Consider the following 20,463-nt stretch of genomic DNA (forward strand, 5'->3'; position numbering starts at 1 on the left):
TTTTTTGCTACTTCTGATTATTGATTTTGTCAGTTATGTCCACGAATCAACTCATGATGAGATAAATGGTGGTATTTTTATTTTGCACGTTTTTATATATTTTTCGGATAAAATGCATATTATTGCATATTTCGATTATAAGAATGTAAAAAGTGCATGTTTTATAGTATATTTCGTAAAACTTGGTTTTTTCATGAAATATAAATTTTATTTCATGTAACACGCTCGTAGTTAATGTGAATTATACATTTAATTTTAATTCTAAGTTATATTATTTTAAGACAAACAGCCTATCTTTGATGTATTTTAATAAATAAATATTTTTTTTGTAACTATATTTTAGTGTTTATCTTATAAAAAATTAAATGTATATTTTTGCATATTTTGGTAGATAAAATGCATATTTTATAATTTTGTATTGCATATAAATCCTAGCCCTTATTATTATCAAATTTAGTATGATATTCCCATTAATTTATAATGGTTGCCGATGTTAGTGCTTCTCAAAATTTTTTTTACGACGTCACCCTAGTTTAGATCCATAAATATAGGAACACATTTAAAACAATTAATGGTTTTTTGAAATAGTAAAAATTATAAATCTATATAGTATATAGGTATATGATGTAAATTAAAAACGAGACTATCTTCAAAATAGTTTTTGAATTATCTGTGGTTTATACTTTATACCATTACGTTAAGACGCTATAATAATGTCATACATTTATAACTTGTACGTTTAACACGAACAATATAAATAAACAATATTTTGGCTACGAGTATATTAATTATTCAGTATTCAGACTTATTATTCAATTGAAATAAAATAAAATAATTACAGTGTTACCTATGACCTCGTTTCCGTTTTGATTAAAATATGTGGCATACAATAATATTAACTTTTCTGCAAAAACCATAGATTCTCTATAATATAATATATTTTCATTATCAAATTGTCTCAGCCGCTACTTTTTATTCGTATAAACTATGTGAATAGTTAATTTCTGTCGTTCGAACCGGTTTACACTTTACATATTATGGAATATGGATACAGGTATTGTTCTTACTTCTATAAGTAAAATATTTTGCATTGATTAACTTCACTATAGTTGCATTGTATTCATAAATCATAATGTTATTGATTACCTACCTAGCTTAATATAATGATTTTAATTCAATTAAATATCCTGTATCTACTAGAAGACCATTAAATGGTAATCAATTTCATGTAAGTACCAAAAAAAAATTTAAAAAAAGGGTTTAAAGCTTTTTTAATCGTTAGATATTGTTACAAGCTATTGTTAAAGCTGTGATTATTTCAAATACCACGGCTTAATTGCTATAATTATATTATACCACAAGCATAATATTGATGTTGGCTATATACTAAATAGTAAACATTATAAGCACTCGATTCGAATGATAAGCTTTCGAAATCGTATATGTTCTACGCAATCGAGGCAACAATAAATAAACGCACAATCTGTGAGTGTGATGAATATTTTTGTCTTGATAATAATATATGTCATTAGCCATAACTCATAAGATTTCTCCACTCGAAACATTTGTAAAACAATCGCTGTATACACTGCAAATACGTTCGTGTGAATGTGTGATTGTTAAAAATGACATAATATATTTTTCGAGGCCACGTGGCAGACCGCGTATTGATGATTTCACACACTCATTCGGTCTCAAACACTTCAACTTTTCGGTTCAGCGGTTATAAATATTTAAATAGGTGCGGGTGGCTAAATCATTCGTTATTTTCAGACCAACATGGATTTGGTATCCGATCAAAACGAAAAATTGGTGAGTTGAAATTTAAATTCTCGAATAATATTAATTCCTAAAAACCGCAATCGTTATATTTCGTCGTTGTTATCAATAGAGTATATTATGTCGTTAAAAAAAAACTAGTTTTTCGTGTCAATAAATTTATTACCTGTTAATTCTATATATACAGCAAATCCTCCTCATAACGGACCCCCTATAAGACGGAACTATATCTCGTATATTTCAGTCCCCTTGTGATGGAAACTCCTTTATAACGGAAAGAGACTGTTGGTACCGAACTACCGAGCGATTCCGCTATAAGGAGGTTTATCTGCGTATTATGTTTATCTCGTTACCACTAGAATTTATTTACCTTTATTTTTTATTTATTTGTAACCAATATTTTGATGCTAAACATAATAATATAGGTAGATACTCATTGTTAGAATTGTACGAAACATTAGCGAGGTATATCGTCTTAAAATGTGTAAACTATATTACGGTGTGATAGTGATAATAATATGATTATGTCTGCAGTAATACTTCTCAAATATTGCGTTGTTCGCAGTTTAAACACAAAACAAATTCATACTCAAATACAAGACATTTGAACAAATAATGGTACTCGTGCGTAGTATATATGCTACCTACCGCTACTTCGTTGGTGTATTGTACCTAGGTATGTTACCTACTGGTAAATTTATTGTTGCCCATCGGAAAATATGACGTTCCTGACATATCGATATAAATATTTTATATTATAATTTCATTTAATTTAATTTTTTACGGTAAAGTATTACGTAAACAACATTAACGGCGGTTGGCGGTCATACAATATATTGATACCCATTACAATATGATAACTGTAGTAAACCACATGGTGAATATCCACGACGATAACTTACTTTTTCTGCGATGACCTTAAAAAAACATGACGTACTTATACAAATTTAGAACATTTTAAAATATTTGACAATGAGCAGCAAGAGAGATTAGGTGACTTTTAGTTTAATAAATTGTTAATAATAATTATTATCAATTTATTACGTAATTATTATTACGTAGAAATGTAGAATACACTGTTTTTGGTAGACACCTTACACGCGTAGGTAGAAGTTTTTTAATAGATACTATACACGATGAGTACCCAGATAAATGTACAACTATTTGTCACGCATTAATTTACTAGCAGTTACCAAAGTCTCGTATAGGTATAAATCAAAATAATATATAGGTATACCAGGTATATAGGTATACTATGCCTACTTAGTGCAAGAACAATTAATATGATTCACCGTGCGCGTAATGTTTTTGGCCATATTATAGACCTGTTTCAATTTGTCTCAGTTTTTTGTACATATTTTATTACCTGAAAATGCCAAATTGTACATTAATTATTTCCTAAATTAAATTTATAATGTGGAGTGATTTTTCCCACATTTTAACGACGCGCGCAACCGTGTTCCATAAACTTATTACCTAATTTGTCTCAACTATAATTCCTGCACTTGTGGTCTTCTTCTTCTTCTTACGAGATAACATTATATCATAATTCAGTATTTGGAACGTTCGCTAAAAAATTTAATTCGTTCACACTTTAACGTCCAACACTTAAAAAATGAATAATTTCAAGTTCGCGTTCATTAAAAAATGTTTTTATTTTATTCTTATGTATCGATTAAATACTAATATAAAATAGTGGACATCATAATATTATTGTTGTTTTAAGTCGAACCGTACCCACCAAAATTCCACATACTTATTTTATTTTTATAATTCGTTATCAAATAAATAATACAATTGGAATATTATAGTAGAAAAATATATTTTATAATATTATCAATCAATATGTATAATTGTATAAAGTGCATAGGACATAGGTACATAATATTATATTTATTAAATGGTAATTATTACATATTTTGAACGTCTTAAAAATCGTTCGAATTCATTAACAATTATAAACGTTGTTGACGTATCTTTCATTAAATTTGAACGTGAAAGCGCAAACGCTACATCATATTATCATATTATCTGCGCACCATAATATAATATATTACATTTTAATCCCACACAGTTTTCCCGTAATATGAATTTTTCTTTTCAAACAAATGATAACAGTGTATTTTACTCAATATATTCTACATATTATATACATGAACAATGATCATATTGTGAAATCCTAAATATACCTACGTGTACGCGTGTATACAAATGACTTAAACGAGTACAAGAAGAACCTAATTTAGTCACAAAGTCGCTAATTAGTTTTGTTATATGTAACATGAACATTAAAACATTTTAATTTTATCTTGTGAAGTAAGGTAATGTATAATTCTCGTTAAATCTTGAAATGAGACCACATAATTTTATAACATATATACATTAATTTGCATGCACGAAACAATTTTCTAATTTAGTTAAATTTCACGCACACAATTTAAATTTTTAACTCGTTATAAAATGTGATACAGCTGATATCAGACATCGGGTTACTGTAACCGAACTATCAATTAGTATACAAATAATTCCAAACTACTTATAAATTATAACCATATAATACACGAATATCCTTCATTGGAATTTGTAAAAAAACACGTAGTATACCTATCTACTTGCATTTTAACTAATTTAATTAGTAAATTTGTTGTGTGGTAATTAATTAAAATTGTATCATAGGTTACCTACCTACGTCCTTTGGATTAGTTCTCTGAACAAAAATGCATAAACTTCCTATGTACATTTCCTCGCAGACGCTGTAATAATGTAATTTAATTAAAACATTATATGGTACTGCAGTTTTAAATATTTAAGTGCTCGGAAAGTTGACCAAAGGATTCATATAATACTTCTTCATGATAAAATAATACTACTTTTCCTAATAAAGTGAAACATCATAGCTAAGTATAAATAACATACTAAATAATAATGTGGTCTCATACATAATATATTATTTATGGTATACTTAGAAGTAAAATAAAGAATGGACACGTGCGGCATATGGTTAATTCTCCGCGCACTCGACTCATTTTAAATTAAAAAAAAAAAAAAAAGCAGGTAAGTGGATGTCGCTCTGCTGTACAGTAGATTAGAAGTGGGTAATTTTATAATGGTTGTATTAGATTTGAATTCAATGATATAATATCATCGTATAAGAAAAAAACGATTCTGAGCGGAGACGGTTTGTCAGTCTGTATATTTTATATTTTGTTATTATTTATTTTATCATGTAAGTTGAATTAATATTAAAATATGATAATTTTTTATTCGTTTCTATGGTGATAAACAAAGCGTTACAAATTAAAATCCCATTTTTAGCGTTTTTTTGTAATTTTCCGGTGGTTTTTCCCGTGGCATTAAATAACTATTGAGAAAATCGAGAAATGACCTCTTTAAAGTACCATCTTGGTCCAATTTGCTAAAAGATAAGATACTATATGTGGAAATCGAAGGATTCCTTCTGGTAGAAATTTTGTATACAGAATATAAAAAAAAAAAATTAAAAAAAAATAAACACCATTGTAAAACCACTAGCTTCCTCGCTCTGCTCAGAATCTTAAAACATTATTTTCCTTTTCAGAAATACCCAAAGTGCATATGGCTTATAGTACTCAATGAATTATGCGAACGATTTACCTATTACGGAATGAGAAGTGAGTCAATTTTAATACAATATTTTAGTAGTTATTGTTGGTGATGGCTTAACTGTGGTTATAATAAGTTCGCTGTTTGTGGCCAATATTCTAATACAGTAACGATGTATTCACAGCTGTCTTGGTTTTGTACCTGACAACAATATTGAAGTTTAACGGTGACGATTCGACGATAATTTATCACAGTTTCGTATTTCTGGCGTACTTCATGCCGTTGCCTGGTGCGATCCTCGCTGACTCTTATTGGGGAAAATTCAAGTACGCTTCATACGGAGTGTGGTTTTAAATTGAGTGGCCGTAAAACATCGTAATTTATAGTCTTACCACTGATTTTATATAACAATTATTTTTTTTCTTTTAGAACGATCATGTGTTTGTCAGCGGTGTATGCACTGGGAAACATTGTGCTCACCGGTTCTTCGATGGCAGATATGTTTGGCCTCGACGTTCAAAAGTGAATAAAAAATTATTAACTATCGCGAAACATATTCTTGTTTCGCGTATAATACTTATTTCACTCTGTACCTACACAAAAATAAGAAACAAAATAAATAATAAATGTCCCAAAACTGATGCACTACCAAACCTACCTATAACCACGCAAAAATATCGTAACCCGAAACAATATAATATATCATAATATACTACATTTTTATACTTAGATGATTCCACAGATATTTTTGATCAGCTGTACGTACGTAGCACATTTACCGTTTCTCGTCTGCGATAAAATCAGCATGATTCGCAGCGCCGTTCGATTCGTATTTAAATTTCTAGTCGATATCGTAAACAACGCCGTTTTTAAACAGCGACTTATTAATTTATATTTACTCAAACGGCCTGATGCCTAAGAACAATTTCAAATATAAGTAAAATAACATAGTGCATGAAAATATAAATAATTAAATAATAAATAGCATAATAAAAATTAATGAATCTAATGAAAAATAATTCTGGCGTAAATTTTAAATATATTGCTACAAAAAGATCAAGTTAAAACTAAACACATCAAAATTCGGGTATCATTTGCTAATCTCATAGTTTTATTTACTGGGCCATTCAGAGCATAATATATGAATACGTTTGAGTATTTTCACCTGTATTAAAAGACAACAATTTGTAGTAGGATTGTGGGAAGTAAAAATGTAAATGATTTAGTAATATCCTAAACAGTCTATGACGTATTCATTGACAAATCTATACAATAATTCTAAATTAGTAATCCTCCCGATAGCAGGACTACTCATGATAAGTGTGTATGACAACAGCTTATATTTATAGTGAATGAGGTTGACGTGGAAAACCATATATTTTGTATGATATAGTTAGTGAAGAAAATGATTTTGATAACTTCGAGGTATTGTAGGTATATGAAGAGTGAAAACTGAAGAAGGAGACCAGACTAGATTTATATTCTAGAATAGAACGACTAGTGTTTATAAGAGTCGAATGTTTTTAATATAATTAAATAAAGATACTTAGTGCTTATTATTATACTGCCTCTATAATATTATATCTCAAAACGTATTCTACTCCAAAAAGATTATACAGCAATCTCCGAACATACTTACTGACTTCTTTTAATTTTTAGAATCATTGCTCTACTTGGGTTATTTTTGATATCCGTCGGTACGGGGGGCATAAAACCGTGCGTTTTCACGTTCGGTGGCGATCAATTCCGGTTGCCTGAGCAAGAAAAACAGCTTCTACACTACACTACCAAGTTTACGTTCGCAATCAACGTTGGAGCATTGTTCTCAACATTTCTGACACCCGAGTTGAGACAAAGCGTACATTGTCTCGGCCGAGACACGTGTTTTCCGTTGGCTTTCGGTGTGCCTGCCGTGCTCATGTTGGCCGCCATAGGTAATTATCATAATTTTATCGTCATAATATTAATACCGTAACGATAGAATTCCACCCAACAATTTATAATTACTTATTAATTTCACCGCATTGGCTTCAATACGACGTACACCCGATGAAAATAAAATAATAATATGTCTCTAAACCGACTAATCCTACTTCTCCTCACCCACGATAATTGCCACACAGCCTTCGTCATAAGTCATATTTCATCCAATGATTTATGTATTCACTTATAACCCTCAAACACGATTGTATGTCTTACATGCCGCAGTGATATTTGTATCTGGGAAAAACGTGTACGTGAAGAAAAAACCGGAACACAACGTCATCGGCAGGACATTCGGTTGCATTTTCGTAAGTAAAATGTTAAACGTTCTTCAAAAACGAGTGGAAATCGTTTTCGAAAAAATCAATAGTCGATACCTATGGTCATATTATGTTCTCAATGTTTCCTTCAAATTTCTATGTTCAATTTTCAAGTACGCGCTGCGCACGAAGATAACTTCAAGGGTTCCGTGCCAATCACACTGGCTGGAAAACGCAAAGGGAGTGTACACCGAAACGGAAATTTCGGATACGAGGACAGCCCTGGACGTGATCAGCGTGTTTGTGGCTTATCCGGTGTTTTGGTCGCTATACGAACAACAGGTACGGTATAATAATAAATGTGTACTAATTTTGAAATAACGTAAAAATTAATGAACTATGGCTCCGTATTAATCGGATAATAGTTGTAAGCCTAAAATAATGTACGTTAGAACTTTGGCCCAGATTTATGGAGCGCTCTCGAGGTCATGTCTCGAGAACTGATCAACCTATATATAAGTATATATATACTTATATGTATACACGATTAAAATATAAAAATCTTCCCGGTTCTCCTGGAAACTTTTTGATCGAACTATATTTATGGGTAGGGTAGAAATAAATTCAGAACCATTGTAGAAGTATATTATAGATAAAATAGGTACACAAGAAATACAATGAAAATACCTACGTTCAATAATCAAATGTCGGATACGATGACACCCCTGCAGTATGTGATTATCGTGTTCGTGGCGTAACCGGTAATTTTGTCTCTATACGAACCACTAGTATGGTATAATATATTGTTACCATAGAGTCTATAAGTTATAATATCTACATGGATCTGTATTGTTGTGTGACGTCACTTCCGTTCTGCCGCCAGGGTTCCCGGTGGACATTACAAGCCATGCTTATGAATGGCCGTGTGGACTTCTTAGACTGGACAATCAAACCCGATCAAATGCAGACACTAGTGCCGTTGTTCGGACTGACGTTTCTTGTTCTCTTTGACGTCGCCTTATATCCGTTGCTCGCCAAGGTTGGCATCCGGAAACCTTTACAAAAACTCACGTTGAGCGGTGTCTTGGCCGTCATAGCATTTGTCATCGCAGCCATACTGCAGTTTAACATTTTCGTAAGACTTAAGCTAGGGCATTTATTTTTTTTCAATCCATACGTATTACTGTTTTTTTTTAGGGAGACACTGCTGAGATACCGTCTGGCCAAGGGCGCCTAAACATTTACAACGGATTCGATTGCAAAGTGTTCGTACGTTCGAGGACCTTACACGTGCGGGATCACATAGGTTCGCTGGAAATGATCAACGTTACCCATACAGTCTTTTCACGGGACGACGTGCTCATCACATTAGAATTTGAACCTGAGTGCCCATTCGTACCAGAAAAATACGAGTTCGATACCACCGTGACGATAATCGAAGGAGAGGTAAATTTTTTTTATTTTATATAATATTATACATTTTCACTAATGAGTAACGGTCTTCACGGCATTTAAATACAAAAAATAATATTAAATTACAGATAGTAAAATAATAATCTATCTTATCAGGAGGGTATTTTCGATAAACAAAAATACACCCCATGGTTCTAAAAAGAGGAACCTACCCCAATAGCGCATACCTAATATGTGTTCGTTTTTCCCCATTTAATACCCCAACCAGATACTGAGTTTACAAAAAGATTTTTTAATTTACTTATACCATTTAGAAATGATGTTCTAGTTAATAATGCTTACTTATAATATTATGTAGATTTATAATAAAAATTTTGATTTGCAATAGAATTATGTGTATTGACACGTAGATAAGAATATTAAAATTGTTATAAATCAATAATGAATTAATATAAATACTTAAATCAAAAAAAAAAATAAAGATAGTACGTAAATATCGATATAAATATATTATTCACCCTCAACTATAACGTTTTGTTAAATATTTAAATTAAAGTAACAAATTGAATAAAATAAATTCATGCTAATAGATATTTACTATCATGGTCAGAAGAGTTGGCTTTTAAACGACTTTTAAACTCAATAATGTCATGGCCCATCCATAATCTATTCTTCTACCTATTTACTATAATAGTAGTTTACGAGTGTACACATTTGTTTTTTTTGTACATTGAGATTTGATCAATGTGTATTAATATATTATTAAATATTTTATCATAAATTATAATCAATGATATTAAAATATATATGATACTAAAATACGTTAGAGCACAACTGAGCAAATCTGGTATTAAATAATAATTATAGCCAATAGCTATTATAATATTAATTTGTTACACAAGGCTTGTTTACGAAGAGAACGTCAAATATGTAATTTATAACTTTTTTTTAAACTAATTTCAGGAGAATTCTTATCACTTGGTCAATTTGAATCCAAACACAATAACATTAAACCACGCTGGCGTTGGTGACAGTTTGGTTAAAGAAAAATTTGGAAACCCTAACTTAAGGTGTGATATCTATAAAAATGTCTGTTAAATTATACAATACTACATTATCTAAATTAAAATACGAAAAACAAATTACTTTAGAATTTTGATCGACTACACATTTGATTTTGACGATAATATTACATTGACCAGTGCAGATCAAAACTCGTTTATCTCGTACCCTCTCTCTCAGTTTCGAGGGATGAATTTTAATGCTGTTAAGGTAGGAAAGTAAGTATCCAATATGCTTATACCACTACAATATAATGAATTAAAAATAATAGAATTTCAACATGGCGTAATCTATAACACTATAACAGATATAATTTAGGGTACAACGGAAAACTATTGACCATTGCACCTGTGGACATAATACCAGCCACGTTTTATACACTCACTTTACAACGAAATGGCGATAAAATGGTAAAATTGTATATTATGCTGTACCTGAATATTGTAATTAATATCTTGTGAACTACAAGCAAATTTTATGTGAAAAGGCATTTATATAGGATGTACGATTATTCACCGAGAACGAAGGGAACTATATTCACATTCTGTGGCAGCTACCACAATATTTGTGTATGATTATAGCCGACGTCATATTCGTGGTCACGACGTTAGAATTTTCGTTTACGGAGGTAGGTTAAATGTGTCTTATCTAATATAATGTAATGTTATCTATATTATATGACTATACTTGACATAATGGTTGTATGACATCTTCTGGATCCATTTATCTAACCGGATACGTCTTTAATATTATTATATTATTTGGGTACCAGATTGAAATGGTTTTAAATTTATCAAATTTATCTCACATAGCTCGTCTATATATCGATAGACTAGTATTGAGAGCCAGTGGCGGCTCATAGAAAGTAGGTATATTTGAATCACGTGATACATAATATTAATGCGGGTGGGCGTCCAATGGATAAAAATGGTAGATTGAACCATATTTTTAAAGGTTATTCAAACACTAACCGAATTCACTATTTCGAGAGCAGTGAACAAATATTTAAAGTGAGCAGAGCAAAAATGTTAAAAGCGAGTCGAGGAAAAAAAACGTTATTAAGCCGTCACTGCTGAGAGCTAGCTTGAGTCGATTAAATGATTTGTAACCTATCATGTCTAAAAATACGAAACTAAAAATATGGATTTTTGTGCTTATATACTGTACAACATTGTTATTGTTTATTCGATATAGGCACCGATAAACATAAAGTCGTTCATATCTGCTGTAAGTTTATTGACAACGGCTTTGGGAAATCTGTTGGTCGTAATCATATCGACAATATCAATTAAAAATCAGGTATCTGTGTGTTTAATTTGTTTAGTGTATACGTAGGTAATAATATTTATAACCTTTTTTTTTCGTTTATGTTTTAGGCACACGAATATCTTCTATACTCCGGACTCATGCTTGCTGACACACTGTTATTGGCCTATTTCAGTATGGTTTATCGGAGTAAGACTACTAACGAGACTAACGCAATGACACATTCCAAAAACAAAAAGGAAGAAATTACTGTTTTCGACTGAGTACCATACAATACAATTATTGTATTCAATTAATCTGACAAAAAGCCCAAACTTGAAGAATAAATTATATTCATGTGTAGAACCGCATTGTTTTAACTTTTAAGGCGTACTGTAATATTAATTACGCTCTTTGAAACCGATCATTGGTTAATATATTATTATGTATGTATATAATATAAATACAGGGTGATTTTCCAAACATATGCTCTCCCCCCATTTTTTCTCTTAACATACCATTTATTCAAATTCTTATTTTTAGTTTTTATACCTACCTAAAGTCCGTATTTCCAAATTCCTGATATTTTTTGTACTACTTAATAAATGTCCTGCGGTGATACAAACATGGATTTTTTTCAAATGAGAGCCCCCCCTACCACCTCTTCTTACTGCAAATTATTTAACGGGCAATTTTCTTGAAAATGTTTATGTATATCTAAATCAAAATTCTAATAGGTAGTTTCTGAGTTATTAAAATGTTTTTATCTACTCAGGATAATAATAATAATAATAATAAATATGGTTTAAAAAAATATAAGTCATACAATATAATATATAATATTAGATGTAATATTCATTATACTAAGATATTTTTTTACAAATTATATATATTGTTAGATCAATAGTAATTACTAAAATTGTCAAATCATCTAAGCCCCCAAATCTATTTAACCCATTAGTCATTACCATGAATATAATATTACCTATCCTTAATGCACAAAGTTATATAACTCAAAAACTAATTGTTCGAATTTTGATTTAGATACCTCTACATTAAAATTTCCAAAAAAAAATATCTGCTGAATAATTAAAAGTGAAAAAGGGGATCCTATTTTAACAACAGAAGTTTATATTGTCACAGACTCATCCTTAATCGGTACAAAAAATCTCAAGTATTCGAAAATATGGTCACCATGTGTATTTAAAAATTCCAAAAATCAGAATTTGAATATATTAATAATTTAAGCATAGAAATAGGTTGAGCATAATTCAAAAATCACTATGTATATCATTTTTTTAATTGTAACTATAATATTATGCATCTTACTTAGTACTTTTTTTCTTTGCTAATCTATTTGAAAATAATAACTATAGGTAAGTCTAATTGTACTCTAAAAAAAGTAAACAGTTTTAGTTATAAATGATAGACAAAAGATCGGTTGGGTTTTCAACAGAAGAGCCTGCTCCTAAGTTATATTATATATATTTTAAAAATTTATAGTTTAATAAAGTAATTATGCATCTACGAAAGTTTTGATTGATTACATTCGTATAACCATAAAATGTTTTATTTTTGAGTACTTTTCACTTTTTAAATATGTATTTGTTCATATTCCATATCAGTATGTTATCACTTTAATGTAGTCTAGAACCGCTTTTGATTACAAATTACAATCATATTATATTGCAAACAACGAACTAGACCGATACGAGTAATTTCTAACCTCACCTATGGTGTAACAGTGGACTGTTAATCACTCATTGCCGAAGTTAGATAGAATTTAGTAGGTGTGCAAACTTTAATATTTGTGACCTAATTACTTTTTTCAAAAAATTAATTACTATATTAAATAAATTATGACACAAATGGCGGTTATATTATGGAAAGGAGCGTATAGTATCTTTCAACTATTTAAAAAAAAATTTATCAACGTCATTCTAATAATTATTTTTACATTGTTACAAAGTTAAGTGTGATGGAAAACTATATGGCATGGATCCAACTTTTTCTATAGATTTACCAATTTGTTAATTTATTACTAGAATTAATAAAAATGCGTTAAAAACTTTACACAGTACACAATTTATCATCATACAAATCACTTAATTGATTAGCTTTACATTTATTTTTTAGTATAATAAATTATCATTCAATAACAAAATATGAAATACATAACTAGGTATACTTACAATTTACAACTTATTTGTAATATTATGTATAATATTGAATAATTATTACACCTTTTGATTCTCTTCTATACATTTTATCTCGTGTATGGTTTTCGACAACAGCCGAAGTATTGGATATAACTGAAAAACAATTAAGTTGTATTCTGTTGTAACGGGGTAACGTATAGGCAATATTGGTACATTTTTATACACACCAGAATCAGAGCTTTGAAAAAACGTATTTTTATTAAATCATACAATCGACGTATAATAGTGATAAGATCCATGCAATTTTAAATATAATAATTGTTTTGAATAGTATGTATTTAGATTTAAATTTTTAATGAACAGAAAATGTCACCCATAGTGTCCTGTTTTAATTATTCAACGCCCGCGGTGTACAATCGATGGGACCGTAATAATTTTACGACATTTTGTAGGTATATTATAATTTATAATACTAGCTGATCCTTTGCTGTTTTGCCCGTAACAAATTAAATTCCCGTGGATTTACCTCATCTTAAACTCCGTTAAATGTAAATCACGCAGATTTTTAAAACGGTTATTTGTGTTATTTCGATCAAATATAAATAATTACATGTCTAAAATTAAATCCAATCATAATAATAACTATTTTCTTGGTGAATCTATATCGGTGAACATTTGATGAAAATGGCTCGTAAACCGTAGATTTGCATAAATGCCATCCATTGTTTGCTCTTGATTTTATATTAAGTTGATAAATTTATTAATTATTGCTGATCCCGCACGAGGTGGGCCAGTGACGATTTAATAATTATGCCATTGTGGATATACCCTGTCGTCTGAAACTCCGTTAAATGTTAACAGTAAACTCTATTTACATATTTTCGTCACATTCATATACTTTGGGGGTGGTTTTGATCAAAATATATTATCGAATAACAGGTCAAAAATTATGTCCCGCAATTTATTAAAGTAACTATTTTATTTTCTGCGACCAATATGGTAACCTCGTGATGTTTATATTTAAAAATGTGCTTAGAATTGCCCATAATATCTTTGGACTAGAGAATTAATTGTGTACACAATTTCAGAGCCACGAGTCCCGCACACTATTGGGTATGGACTGCCTACCACACACACTCGCAAACATTGCCTTATATTAATGTAGATAATCTAATCGTTTATTGTTTAACGGTCGCTATATAATATTATACTGTAGCAAACTTGACTTTGAGTTTGGTGTTCCTGGAAACTTACTTTCCTCCCACTCGTCTATGATAATATTATAATATACTATAATAGACGTGATCCGTACAGAAGTGTAGTAGATAAACGTATAGATAATATACAATAATAGCTGTGCTGTGCTACTATACTTATCGTGAAACTGTCTGCACACTTTGTACGATCGTATCGCTTATAGTTTCCAGGTATAAGCCTGCGATTCATCCAGGTACCTAGGTATAGGTACACAGTCAAGTTTACAGTGTTATTATTGTAAATTTGTAGCCCATCGAGTCGAACGGTCTTTTGGTTTCTCGCACAGATATTAATCGCTAACGGCAAGCGGTGTATGCAGCTCTACAATAAGAGAAAGGGAGCTCGGGGACTTCGGCCCCCTCAAGATAAATTAATTTTCGAACTCGGAAGATATAAATTAAAAATTATAATACATATAATGATGTACATTGCACAGTTAAATGCTGCGCGAAACACGCACGTACTCGACGACAATTCCAACGATATAATCGCAATGCCTGACAATTTATATAACTTCAAAAGACGTGAGATTTTTTTTGATTTTTACTTGTTTAATGTATAAAGTGTATTTACATTTTTTTGTCAAGTTGTATATATATTCGATTTTTTTAATCGTGGATAACTCGAACGAAAGATAAGTTATTCAGTCAAAATGAAAAATGTAGTATCAACAATTTTAAAAAACTTGGTAAATAATAATAATATAATATATCTGATTTTAAATTTGTTAAAAAAATTTTGAAACTACGTTTTGATCATTTATTTTTTGTCTATGAAAGTATAGATTCAAAAAAAATTCTATATAGTAAGCGTTATTTTCATTGAGCCGTCTACCTATAATATTATAATATGTTATCCTTTTAACAAGGTGAGTTTTGAATGGGTGTTCTCACACTATCTACGACATAAGCGGTCGACTACATTCAGTTGTCGTATCGAAAGGTATAAATAAGTCTTGAAAAAAATCTTTATTATAGGTAGTAGGTACCTATATGAAATAATATACATGACTGTTATTATTACACTGCGATATAGATTGTTATTGAATTTAAGATTTATAATAGGTAAAATAATATTTTATTTTGGGCACTTAAGTATACTCAAGGAATGGTCGCTGTGGCCGCTCGTGACGATGGGACTTTGATAGCCCACGACATAGATCGATGATGTGCGGGTGTGGAGATTAAAATTTAATTGACGTCTATAAATAACACTTAGCCTTCTACTCGTAATTTTAGCCAACAATTTATAATACGGCATTAAAAGTAGATGATACGATAGTGCCGACGGCTCATTATAGTGTTATACAGGGTGTAACGAAATGATTTAATAAATAAAAAAAATTGACACTGTTAAACAATTATTACGTTTAAAATTAATCCAAAAAATATTGATGAATTAAAAAATTGTAAAAATAAACTATTTTACTCCAACGTTTTTACCATCAAAATTTGTCTAAAAATTGTCTATTTTGAATTTTTCAGAAGAAAAGGTCAGGTTTTTCTGTGACACACTTTATGTTTATATTTGACAAAATATTACCTAGCCACATCAACAAAATTTCAATAAATTACCAATTACTCGAGTAATAAAAAATTACTGTCATAGAAGATTTATTACCATATTAATATGGTACCATTCTACAGTATACAATATACATAATACACATACCTATTGTTTTATAAGTGGCATGCTAGGTACTAGATATCTTTCCTCTACAAGGAAAATCAGGAAATAATATAGATTTGTTTTTGGTTAAAGTGCAGTGGAAAAATATCTAATACCATGCTACTATATTATTTTAGGAATTTAATTTGATTTATTTTAAATTCTGAGCAGAGCTCAGAGTCTTACAATAATGTTTTTTTTTTTTTTTTTTTATCTTGCATACGAATTTCTACCAGAATGAGTGCTTCAATTTCAACATATAGGTAGCAGAAAATTGGATTAAGATGGCACTTTAAAGAGGACATTTTTCGACTTTCTTGATTGTTAATTAATGCTACGGGAAAAACTACCGACAAATACGTAAAACCGCTTTGTTCATCACCATAGCGACGAATAAAAAATTATAATATTTTAATATTAATTCAACTAACAGGCACTAATAAATAATAACAATATAAAAAATCCAGACTGACGAATCGTCTCCGCTCAGAATCGTTTTTCTTATACAATTATATTATTTCGTTGAATTCAAGTTTAATACAATCCATTATAGGTATATTGACCCAATTGTAACCTACTGTACAGGAGAGCGACATCCACTTACCCGCTTTTATTATTGTTGATATGTGTTATCTTTTATAAAAATAAACAAAGGGTTTCAAAAATAAGTAAGAAAAAAATCTAAAAAATTGTTCCCTGCCCAAAAATATATCCGTGTTAAAAATAAAACACATAATAATTTTAAAATAAAATATCATTACATTCATGGCTCCGCTCAGAATGTGTCTATAGTATTAAAACTAAAATTAATTTAAATGCATTATTATAGTTAGAACAGCCCCCCCCCACCCATTGTTAATTCTTGGGTGCACCACTGTCTATCACAACATGATTTAAATCAGAATCAAACATTTCTAACTAAATCGATAATATATTTTTTCAGGATTTTAATTAAATAAATAATTTATTTTTTCAGAACGAAAAAGTTCAACGCGTGAAACATTTTAATTCTAAAAATAATGTTTCTGTTTTTTATGGTTTATTCCATCAGTAATTGTGGTAAAAGCAAATTTCCGGTAAAATTGTGTTCTATGAAATAATTTTGATACTGCATCAATTTTTCGTAATTTAGTAATTACTGTGGAAAAAGTTATTCAGTTTCTAACTTCAACAAATTCATAATTAATCGACGATGCACTCTGTATAGTAAGTATTTATCAAAAATAACAGTATTGAGTTAGTCAATTAATCTATTTATTTATCACAATTTTATTTGTATATATACCAAATTACTAACTAGTGTAAATTTAAGTTTTGTTCGAGATTGTAGCTTTTATTTTAAAATGTATGATTAATCTATAATACGATAAGCTTATCAAAATTAAAAATGCAATTCCTGACAGTCGTTTTATAATATTATTACGAGTATTTTACGTAATAAGTACCTAGTACTAACTAGTATAATCTATGTCTGCAAATTCTTTCTCCCAAATCCTTTTTAATTAGTCAATTTAAATGTTAAATGTTAATTAAAATATTAGGAAGGTACCTATTGACTATTGTACATATTATATTATACAACTTAACGAAAATTTCAATGAAAATTTACGTACTCGTAAAAAAATAGGTTTTATTTATTTTATTCCACAAACTGAACTTATTAAACCATAGATAATGTGTCTCATGACATTCAATGCATAGATTATAATGGATTATTTTCTACTTGTGTTATACTAACTCACTGATCATTTTTAACACTGTACACATACCTACTATTGCTCTGCAACACTCAATAGTAATAATAATAATATAATCATTTCAAATCAATTACCTAAATATGATATCAAATTATTAAAATACTTATAATATATTTTAAAATAATAATAATATCACATTTATCACAAATTACTACAATTAATGTTTAAATAAAAAATAATAATTTGTATCTTAGTTGTATTATTTTTTTTTATGTATTCACTTAAATTGTAACATAATATTTGAATAATACTGAATGATCGTAGCTATATTAGAGGGGTGGACAAATTATTAATTAGACAACAAGTATATAAAATAATATATTTCATATGAATAAAAACCACAAAAAAAATTAATTTACCCTTATTCTTTGATCGGTGTATAAATAAAAAAATTTTGTGGGATCACCCGAAATTTAAAACCACTGTGGACTGAAAAGTCACAATCCGCCAAGCGTCATAGATTTATGGCTATATTGGCTATACTCTTATGTCTAATAACTACCTATGTAAATATGGACATAGCTAGGTATTATTTTTCCCATTTAAATAGGTAGGTTATAACTATGAACTATATCGTTTGTCTAAAATATTTATATTTCGATTATAATCTCTGTTTAATATAATATTATAATTGCAATCAGTTGTTAAAACAGAACCAACGTGTTTCCGGTAAGTACAAAAGTCACAAAGTTCAAAAATATTACGTAGATAATTGTGTAATTATTGGTTATATATTATTATCATATTATACAGTATACTTATCAAACACATTTATAGATTAGTTAAACTGAATTCTTCTAATTAAACAAATCATTTATAAATCATATTTCAATGCAGAAATTTATACATGGGCCCAATTTGTTATTCAATTGTTATTATTTTTTATATCGGAATATGAATATCAGATATGATATAGTCATGTAGATAGGTACCTACAATTTATTATAGAAATAAGAACTAAATAATTAACATATTTTTCTATACACCATTAATATTAGATAAACAATTAAATATATAAAGTTTATGCAAATTGCATTTAAAACAAAAAAACAAAGACATATACGTTATTCACATAACATTATAATATATCTTATTAGGTATATATATATACTTTTTCTTTTTATTAGAAGTCACTGCAACAAAAATTATTGGTTTATATATTTATTTATTATTTTATTTATAATATAAAGGTACTAGGTATACCGCTTACGTAAATAAACACAATTATTGTAAAATGGTAACTACGTATTTTTAATGTTATATTTTGGCTTTATGACATATAACCATGGATTAAATATACTTAAATATTAAGTACATTTAATCAATTATATTAATAATAAATTAATATACAGGTATAAGTACTGTTTAGGTCTATATTTTATATTTTAATGACACCCCCCCTCTCTTATTTATTATCGTATTGTATTGAAATATAATAGCTGAAAACACTAAAAACGAATGCAGTCGAGAAATCAATGCAATATGAAAACGACATATCCATGATCCATTTATTATAATATGTATAATATATGCTTTGTGCTTAGATATTCTTCCAATAAATAAAAATATTATTATCAAATACCATAAATTATACAATCAGGTGTGGATCTAGAGAAGGGGTCCCTGGGGGCCCCTCAAACCTGTATTTCTAAAATACTATATATTGTTAAAAACAAATTGCATACAAAATATAATATTATGGTATCAAAAGTTTTCTGAAAATCAAGACTCACCCTCCCCCCTCTGCAACCAAGTCACTGGAGTCACCCCTGTACACAATTTATTAAATTGATTAAATTAATAATATTATACAAAAACTAATCACTGTTTCAACCGTCAAACTTTTTAGATTTTAATTTCAGTTATTCAAGTAATAATTATAGAATCGACTTCGGAGTTAAATATTCACTGTAACTCTATTCTCGTTGGGGTAACGTAATACTTTAAGTTTTAAACGCGTAGTGAACATCAAGCGAAAAAGATAATGTCGAGAAGTCTCGTACGTCATTGTTTACAACTTTACGAAAATGTGTAATATGAACTTACTACGAAATACAATGGTTATAATATTAATATTAACTACTGATACTAACAATTAACAAATAATACACTATTGATTAGTGATGGGTTTAACGGTCGTTTAGTTGGTAAAAGCTGACGGGGCTCCTCTCCCAATATGTATACTGGGACCCATCTAAATTAGATACCTACCTGTCCTACCTATCTATTTAATTTTTTTGATTTTTACCAAAAATTCATAAGCACATTTTAAATTGCAAACTGCAATATAATTTACAC

At 29.3% G+C, this 20,463-nt stretch overlaps 2 protein-coding genes across 6 annotated transcripts in view; both read left to right on the plus strand.

Moving 5' to 3' along the window:
• LOC103312030 (peptide transporter family 1) overlaps positions 1 to 1,336 on the plus strand; it is an 11,227-nt gene extending 9,891 nt beyond the window's left edge. Inside the window, exons 12-13 of the mRNA XM_008192029.3 lie at positions 1,201 to 1,228; positions 1,283 to 1,336. Coding sequence (XP_008190251.1) covers positions 1,201 to 1,228; positions 1,283 to 1,336 — 82 coding nt within the window. The remainder of the gene's footprint in view (positions 1 to 1,200; positions 1,229 to 1,282) is intronic.
• A 17-nt stretch (positions 1,337 to 1,353) lies between these two features.
• LOC100167240 (peptide transporter family 1-like) lies at positions 1,354 to 11,662 on the plus strand. 5 transcript variants are annotated; one of them, XM_008192004.3, is made up of 15 exons: positions 1,362 to 1,812; positions 5,357 to 5,429; positions 5,546 to 5,687; positions 5,791 to 5,883; positions 7,021 to 7,295; positions 7,570 to 7,652; positions 7,779 to 7,946; positions 8,488 to 8,739; positions 8,802 to 9,050; positions 9,981 to 10,087; positions 10,169 to 10,297; positions 10,387 to 10,489; positions 10,579 to 10,707; positions 11,274 to 11,378; positions 11,456 to 11,662. In XM_008192004.3, the coding sequence occupies exons 1-15, from the start codon at positions 1,780 to 1,782 to the stop codon at positions 11,606 to 11,608; spliced, it is 2,094 nt and encodes a 697-aa protein (XP_008190226.1). In that variant the 5' UTR covers positions 1,362 to 1,779; the 3' UTR covers positions 11,609 to 11,662. The 5 variants fall into 5 exon arrangements, with proteins under 5 accessions (XP_016655954.1, XP_016655953.1, XP_016655955.1 ...); XM_016800465.2 differs by lacking the exons at positions 11,274 to 11,378; positions 11,456 to 11,662 and having other exon boundaries at positions 1,354 to 1,812; positions 10,398 to 10,489; positions 10,567 to 10,680; XM_016800466.2 differs by lacking the exons at positions 11,274 to 11,378; positions 11,456 to 11,662 and having other exon boundaries at positions 1,355 to 1,812; positions 10,398 to 10,489; positions 10,579 to 10,708.
• Positions 11,663 to 20,463: the final 8,801 nt, after the last annotated feature.

The sequence above is a fragment of the Acyrthosiphon pisum genome, chromosome A2 (genome assembly GCF_005508785.2).
Source record: "Acyrthosiphon pisum isolate AL4f chromosome A2, pea_aphid_22Mar2018_4r6ur, whole genome shotgun sequence".
Taxonomy (NCBI): Eukaryota; Metazoa; Arthropoda; class Insecta; order Hemiptera; family Aphididae; genus Acyrthosiphon; species Acyrthosiphon pisum.